At 52.7% G+C, this 8,064-nt stretch overlaps 1 protein-coding gene across 2 annotated transcripts; it reads right to left on the bottom strand.

Moving 5' to 3' along the window:
* Positions 1-568: 568 nt before the first annotated feature.
* SERPINE1 (serpin family E member 1) lies at positions 569-7,168 on the bottom strand. 2 transcript variants are annotated; one of them, XM_059895838.1, is made up of 9 exons: positions 7,037-7,168; positions 6,110-6,381; positions 5,231-5,464; positions 4,496-4,690; positions 3,683-3,881; positions 2,133-2,233; positions 1,929-2,015; positions 1,308-1,391; positions 569-977 (listed from the first exon to the last, which is right to left on the bottom strand). In XM_059895838.1, the coding sequence occupies exons 2-9, from the start codon at positions 6,378-6,380 to the stop codon at positions 940-942; spliced, it is 1,209 nt and encodes a 402-aa protein (XP_059751821.1). In that variant the 5' UTR covers position 6,381; positions 7,037-7,168; the 3' UTR covers positions 569-939. The 2 variants fall into 2 exon arrangements, with proteins under 2 accessions (XP_059751821.1, XP_059751822.1); XM_059895839.1 differs by lacking the exon at positions 7,037-7,168 and having other exon boundaries at positions 5,231-5,459; positions 6,110-6,155.
* Positions 7,169-8,064: the final 896 nt, after the last annotated feature.

Consider the following 8,064-nt stretch of genomic DNA (forward strand, 5'->3'; position numbering starts at 1 on the left):
GTGGGCCCTATCACGCCTGCTGCCAGGAGGGGAGTGACAGGCAAGTGGCCACTCCTGAGGTGCAATGACACAGACCACAAAGGAACACTATGAACAAGTTTAAATAATATGTTTTCTCCATAGTCCTTTCTCTCTCACAAGCATACAAGGACAAGGATGTGATAAATACTCAAGGACACCCCTGGCATCCCACCCTCCCCACCAGGATATTGGAGCCAAGAACCAAGCATACATCTCATCTCTCTCCCTCTATTTCTGCAACATAAAGTTTGTGGGAAGCAGAAACCTGCTTCTCTGAGTAAACAAGTCACCTACACTCCAAAATAATATATGCACACTGTTTCTGGGGAGGGGGCTACCAGGCCTGGGTGGGTCTCGCGCCTCTGAGCTGGGGGAGGACGGACCTTGACATGAAAGAGTGTTTCTCCCATTGGCCTTCTTTGGCCTGCAGCCAGCTTTCTCAGCAGTGGCAAGACAGTGCAAGAGTGATGGCAACGTGACCGGAACACAAATTATTTCTAGCAAACACACAAAAGCTCCTTCCTGTAAGCCTTGCGGTGCCATCCTGCCAGGGCCTCAGTGCAATCCGGGTCCGAAGACCCGAACGGGCAGAGCGATGGGCAGAAGCAGCTGCGCAAATGATCCTGGGAGTTCTGCAGTCTTGTTGGGAGACCTTCGGGGCATTGTGCTTCCGAGGTCTCTCCCAGGGTCTCCACTGGGGAGTTTAACTCAAAGGTCCTCTTTCCCCCTCCTGGGAGAGCTGGAGGTCTAAGAGGCAGATTCGAAAGATTTACCATTTAAAAAAAAAAAAAAAAAAAAAAAGGTAAATATCTTCTCTTTCTCCAGAAAAATGAATTAAAATAAAAATTCTTTGCTCCGGAGTTTCTTCTTCTTGGACATCTCCAGTTCCGTCCCAGATGAGGGCTGCATTTCCCATGGTCAGGGTTCCATCACTTGGCCCATGAAAAGGACAGTTCCTGAGGACGGAAGAATCATGGGAGATGAGAAGTGGGGGGAAGGGGAACGGCACAGCTCACCCAGCTCGGTGTTTACGGATGAACTGAGATACGGGGAGATGAGTGAGTGTCTGGAGGCACAGCCGCTCTAGTGACTAAGCTGGGACTGGGGGACAGACTGAGCACCCCATCTGGAGAGAACACTGCCTCCGAGGAGGGGAAGGGGAACAGAGCTATGATTCCTTGCCTGGAGTCCTCCTGGGGGGAGTGGGGGCGTCTACACCTGCCCGGACTAGTGCCTGAGTCCAGGAGAGCAGGGGGGGTGGGGGGTCTCCCGGGCCCCCCGCTCACCTGTGGGGTTGTGCCGCACCACGAAGAGGAAGGGTCTGTCCATGATGATCTCCTCGGGGGCCATTCGGGCTGAGACTATAAGGGCTGGAAGAGAAGGGACCATGTCTTAGAGCAGAGGGACGTGGGCACGGGAGCTTGGATTGGTCACAGGTGATCCAGTGACAGTGGCACTGGGATGAGGGTGGTTTTAGGAGGCTCAGTTGTTTCCTGGATGTGAACCCTAAAAGTGTTGGGATGTCCTCTGAGGCCTGGTTTCCTCCAGGAATCAGGTAGAGATCTCTCAGGTAGTCACTCGCAGGCACGTTTATCTAAACCCTTTTAGGGCGTATTGGAAGCAAGTGCCTTTAAGTTGACTGACCACTCTGAGAGCAAGCCAGGACCTCACATTCAGAGGACCTCAGAGCCAGTGGGGAGGGAATGGGGTGCCAGGGAAAGCAGGCCTGTATCCTAGTAGGATCGGGATGGTGCTCTCCACACAGGAAGCGAAGCTCTACCACGAGAGACCTGGTTGACATGGGCAGTGGGGTCTTCCCGGTTCACCCAGGGTCTGGGTGCCAGACCGCGGCCCCTCCTGGAAGCCTGGGGCTGAGACTTGCCAGGCCTCACCTGAGCCTGACTCACCTGTGGAGGAGGACGCCACCGTGCCGCTCTCATTCACCTCAATCTTCACTTTCTGCAGCGCCTGTGACACGTACAGAAGCTCTTGATCTGAAACAGAGGTGGATACCAAAACACATCAGCTTTGGTTCTCAGTGAGAAGCTCCTTAGTCCTCTTAGGGACCCCAATGTCCACCAGGGGAAGAAAGTGAAAGGAAAACCTCTTACCTGAAAGTCTTGAGAAGTCCGCCTGGTTTGGCCTAAACATGTCGGTCATTCCCAAGTTCTCCAGGGGCCTCCTGAGGTCAACTTCACTCTCCAGGGAGAACCTGCAGACAGAAGCAGGACACAGCTCAAGCTCAGGCCACCTCTAACCCTACCAGGTACCCCCGTCCCCACAGACCAACAGGATGGGGACTGATGTGAAAGTAGAAGTGGGGGGCTTCCCTGGTGGCGCAGTGGTTAAGAATCCGCCTGCCAATGCAGGGGACACGGGTTCGAGTCCTGGTCTGGGAAGATCCCACATGCCACAGAGCAACTAAACCCATATGCCACAACTACTGAGCCTGTGGTCTAGAGCCCGCGAGCCACAACTACTGAGCCCGCATGCCTAGAGCCCGTGCTCCGCAGCAAGAGAAGCCACCGCAATGAGAAGCCTGTGCACTGCAACGAGGAGTAGCCCCCGCTTGCTGCAACTGGAGAAAGCCCGTGTGCAGCATCGAAGACCCAACGCAGCCAAAAACAAATAAATAAATAAATTTATTTAAAAAAAAAAAAAAAGTAGAAGTGGGAAGCTTGTTTTTTTCAAATCCGTTTGCAAGGTCTCCTCCTTGCTGGGAGATTCTAGTACTAATGAACATTTTCCTGCAATCTCCCCACCCCCTTGAACCTATGACTAATTACTTTCCTCAAATAAGGCAGTAGTTTCAGCACAATGATATTCAGTCTGACTGGGGAGGGAGCGGGCAGGGCAAATTCTTCTGCAAGGATATTTGAACAAAAACCCGGTCTGTAGATTGTGTTCTGAGAGCTGAGCCTGAGAAGGACTCCAGCAGCGAGGCTTTGGGGCTCTCGCTCTGCTTCCTATCAGGGCACAACTAATTACCTCTATTTTTTTTTTTTTTTGAGAGAGTGAGAGCATGCTAACCAACTAAATTATCCTCTTTCCCTAAGCCTGGCATTATGGCATCTGGAAATTTGGGGTAAGCATGGTGGGACGCTTCCCCACAATTCTGGAATTATCCAGTCTCAGCCTCCGGTACCCTCTTTGCTTCTGCAGAAGGATTTTTAAAACTCTGCTTTGTTGGAAGCCAGCTAGAAGCTGTAGTTCCGGCTGTTTCATCTGCGGAAGTGATTCCTTTTGTCTCCATTGTTTGGATGCTAACTTGAAGAGATGGGGGTGGGAGTGAGGGGCATTCCTAAAAGAGTGTAGATCAATGTATTCCCCTCCACCCCAACCCTGCATCATCTGTCTCTCTGGCTCTTCCTTTGGCTAGCTTTTGCTGGGTATTCAGAGGGTGGGAAATGTGGGGCACGGTCTAGAAAACTCCCCCGCTGCCCTCCAGCAGAAGAGGGATGATGGGAGGAATCTTAATCAAACCCAGGCCGGAGTGTTTCCCATCAGCCACCCACACATGTCCCTGTCCCTACCCTGCAAATGTCACGTTTGGGAAACTCCACATGGGGGTGGCCCTTCCAGGGAACCAGGGGAGAGGGGAGGGGGTAGCCAGAGGGCACTAGAGCATTGGCAAGTGTGGCAAGAGCAAAGGGTGGCTTACTTGGGCAGAACCAGGAGGCGGGTCAGTCTGGTCATATTCCCTCTCCACTGGCTGATGAGCTGGGCATCCAGAATGTTGGTGAGGGCAGAGAGAGGCACCTCTTTTTCATAGGGGGCAGCAATGAACATGCTGAGAGTGTTCCCGTGGTAGGGCAACTCCAGGATGTCGTAGTAATGGCCATCGGGGGTGGTGAACTCAGCTGCAAAGACACCAAGATGGCGCATTGGCAATGGCTCCAGCTCTTGTTGATTCTAACCCAGCACTGGCTTTTCAACTAGTCCTCCTGTCCCCTCCACTCTTTCTGGAAGCCAGCTCTCCATCCTAGCTTTTGAGGCTCCCCCACCCCACCACTCCCCTGTTCAATGTCTTTATTCCCATTTCCCTTCTCTTCTGCCAAATCACAGTGTCTTCTGGGTTCTCTGTCTCTTGTTGGCCTTCTTTACCTTCACAGCCTTCTCCCCAGTACCCAGCTACTAATTCATTCCAATCCCCATCTCCTCAATCTCAACTTTCACATCACTCTTCCCCAGAAGGATCTGTGAACCCCAGGTTATCACACTAGAACCACATGAAGATGAGAGATGGGGTCAAAGCGGTCAAATATGGGCCTGAGGGAATTTCTGGATTTCAGCTTCATCTTGCACAAGGTAAAAGCCACTTTCTGCTGCTCTGATAATCCCAGTGTCTCCTACCTGGGGAGTCTTTGTCACAGCTGGGGTGTATTCTAGGGTTTCTCCTCCCTTAGAGGGGATGCCCCCCAGGGATGAGGTGCAGTCACTCTGGGACTTGGGGAAGGGAGGGTCTTGCACTTACTGTAGTTGAACTTGTTGGTCTGAGCCATCATGGGCACAGAGACAGTGCTGCCATCGGACTTGTGGAAGAGGCGGTGGTGGGTGCTCGACTCTAGAAAAGGCATCTTCCACTGGCCGTTGAAGTAGAGGGCGTTTACCAGCACCAAGCGTGTCAGCTGGTCCACAGCCCCTTCGCCAAGTAAGTCGCTGATCATGCCTGTGGGAGATCGAGGTGATCAGGAGGCTAGATATTTTTAAATCCTTTTCGATGGTCCTCTTCAGCGCCCAGTCCTCAAATGGATGTGTGTCAGAAGGGATTCCGTCAGAAGACAGCCTGGGTAAGGTTTAGTGAACCTATCTAGTTGCTTTCAACCCCTTTCATCTTCCTAAGAGTCTCAGAAAGCCTTCCAGCTCACCACACTTGCATGGTCTTGGGATCCTGTCCAGGATCAGACCTGGAAACATAAGTCTCCCCTTACTTTGCTCCCTAAGCTGCAGTCTTGACGGGTTGTGTGTGCCCCTTGTCATGGTTATTACTGTTCTTATAACATCTCGCAATACTTTTTTAGGGATGACTTTAGAGTTGGCTCACGGGGAAAGCCTAATTATGGAAAAACATGATGCTTTGATTCTTAAAGCACTTGACCTTCTGTCTACAGAGCAGAAGATGCTGGAAGGGAGAGGTTAGGACATTTGGGATTTGAATCCCCTTTCTCTGCAGGCCCTTGGGACTGGCCTCCTTTCCCTGCCTGCTCACCTTTTGTGTGTCTTTTCACCCAGTCGTTGACGATGAACCTGGCTCTCTCTATCTCTGAGAAGTCCACCTGCTTGACTGTGGTCCGGAACAGCCTGAAGAAGTGGGGCATGAAACCCTGGACCAGCTTCAGATCCCGCTGCACAAAGATGGCATCAGCCGTGCTGATCTCATCCTTATTCCATGGCCCCATGAGCTCCTTGTAGAGTCGACGGAGGGCAGGGGCCATGCCCTTCTCTGGGCCAAAGCGGGGAGGAAAGGACACATTAAGCTCATCTCAAACCCAGGGCTCCCAGTGGGGCTAACTTCCCCCAACCCTGTCCACATGCACGGGACTCCTCTGCTCCCCCGGAGGTCTCTGGATGGAGATTTCATTCCAAACCTTAATCTTTCCTGCATTTCCCTCTTTTCCTCAAAAATCTTAGGTCCTAACACTTTCTTTGGCTTGGAATATTCTTCTCTGTTTTTAAGTTATAAACCCTAATTTTTTTCTTTTAATAATAACAATAGCTATGCTAGGCATTTCACATGCATCATTCTAGTTAACCCTTACAACAGCCCCACGTGGTAGATACTTTTATTGTCCCCATTTTGCAGATGAGGACACTGAGGTTCGGAGGGGTTAAGGTCACACAGTATATGAGTGGTGAGGCAGGGCTGTTTTATACCAGATCCACTGGCTGTACACCTTGTGACTGTCCAAGAGCCAAGTGACACAGGGTGTGGTGAGAAGAAGATGCAGTGGTCCATCCCTGTGGCATGGGAGGACAGGAGTTGGCTCAGCTAAGCTGGGGTCAGCCCTTCCTCTGCTTCTGGTCAGTTACACCCCTGTCCTGGGAAGACCACGTGAATGCCCGCCTCCCACTCTGCCCCATCTCTCACCATCAGTCTTGAATTGCATTGCCTCTTGGATCTGCCGCTGGGTTTCTCCTCCTGTGGTCAGCTGTAACATGGCCATGACTGAGGCTACTCCATAGGGTGAGAAAACCACGTTGAGGTCCTTGGAGGCCTGCACCACCTGCTGAAACACTTTCACTCCAAAGTCTGTGGCCAGGTGGGCCGCCGGAGACTGGTAATGGTAGGAGGCAGAGCCTTCACCAAAGATGAGGGCCAGGCCCAGGGCGAGGCAGGCAAAGACAGGAGACATCTGCATCCTAGAGCCAGTGGAAAAGGATCAGATGAGGGCATAGTTCTGGAAGGATGGTGAGTGGGGAGGGGTGATGGGACCCCAGCCATGGCCAGGCTCCCCATGTTTGCCGCTGGCAGATGATACGTGAACAGGAGGGCAAGACAGAAACCATGATGAGTTCAGATTCTGAGCTTTTTCCCCTCTGTCTCAGCCCCAGGGAGTCTTAAGTGCGTTTTCACCTGTGGGAATCTTAGAACCCGCTGGCACCACCCTCCAAGAGATCTCTCTTCCCTTCCAGGAGGCTGAAAGGCGAAATTATAATAACATCTGTGATTTACACGATGCTTTTTCATTCTCTTATGATGCTTTCACAATCATTGCTTCATTCAAGTTAGCAGGCGTGAAAAACCCCTTTCCCGCGCTGGGAAAGGGGAATGTCTCAATGGAGAGGGTCCAAGAGAGGTGAGGCCCTTGCTTCTGGGTGGTGGGATTGTTGGGGGGTCCTGCCCATCTTCCCCGCTCTCCTGGGATCACTGATATGACGGCGTCAACTCAGGGCTGCAGGTCTCCGGGGAAAGAAAGAGGAACACTGGGGATCATGGACGGAGGAGATTCTGCAGAGGGCTACTCCCTGCCTTAGCCCGAGGTCCGGAGGTGGAGAGAGTTTGCTTTTCTCTTACCTGAAACTCTCAAGGTGCCTTGTGACTGGCAGTTCGTTCCTGCTGCTGCTGGGGCTTCGGGTGTTGATGGTGGTGGCTATTCCTCTGCTGGGGAGGGGGTGTGGCTCTTTGGACAGTGCTCTTGGTCCTTCAGCCAGATGCAGCCGTGCTCCTCTGGAGGCTGCTGTTTCCCTTTATACCAGATGTGGGCCGGAAGTAGATTACCTCATGGTCCGGCCCCGCCCACTTTCTGGCTCTGGAAGTCTGTCTGAACAGCGGTCGGGCCCCCTCAGCACCTCCCTCTGTGGGACTTGCTGAGGCATCTGTGTGTGTGTGCGTGCAGTCCTGTCTGTGTACATGTGAGAGAGAGGGCTTGGAACAATTGAGCAAGTCCTGGTTGCCCTGACCCCAGGGCCTCCCTTGATTTTGCTGCCCTCTGCCTCGGGATGTTATGCCAGCTTGACCCCTGGCACGCAGTGCTTACTTTCCCCGGCACTCAGTGTAGGGAAACGATTTACACTTCCTCTTTTTCCTTTGGAGAAACAGATCACTGCAAAGTTATCAAAGAACCTAAAGATCCTGCCAACTTTTGTCCACCAGCTCCATGCACTGGCCAAACTGGGAAGAACACCCCTCCTTCTTCCTGACCACATCCCAGCAGCCAGAGGGCACGGAGCGTGCCATGTGATTGTCTGGGTTTTGACTGTCTAGGACATGAGCCTGGTGGAGAACTCCCTCTCCTCTTTCCCTCTTCCCTGCCAAGCGCCTGCCAGCCCGTCCATCGGGAGATGCGTGGCTGACTCCCCCACGTGTCCAGACTCTGGTGGTGTCCCCAGGGCTCTCTTTGTGTCAACAGTCCTGTCTGGCTGGGGTTTGAGGTGTGCTGGGCGGGGTGGTGGGTAACTGGGGTAAAGGGCTAAAGCCTTGGCGGGAAATTAGGAGCCCAGTGTGTAGGTTTCATTTTTCTGAGCTCCCTGCTGTGACTGGGGAGGATTACGTCTTATCCTTTTCCTCCAGATGCAGACATTTGGAGGGCTGGAGTGGCGGCA

This window comes from Balaenoptera ricei, chromosome 15 (assembly GCF_028023285.1).
Source record: "Balaenoptera ricei isolate mBalRic1 chromosome 15, mBalRic1.hap2, whole genome shotgun sequence".
NCBI classification, from domain to species: domain Eukaryota; kingdom Metazoa; phylum Chordata; class Mammalia; order Artiodactyla; family Balaenopteridae; genus Balaenoptera; species Balaenoptera ricei.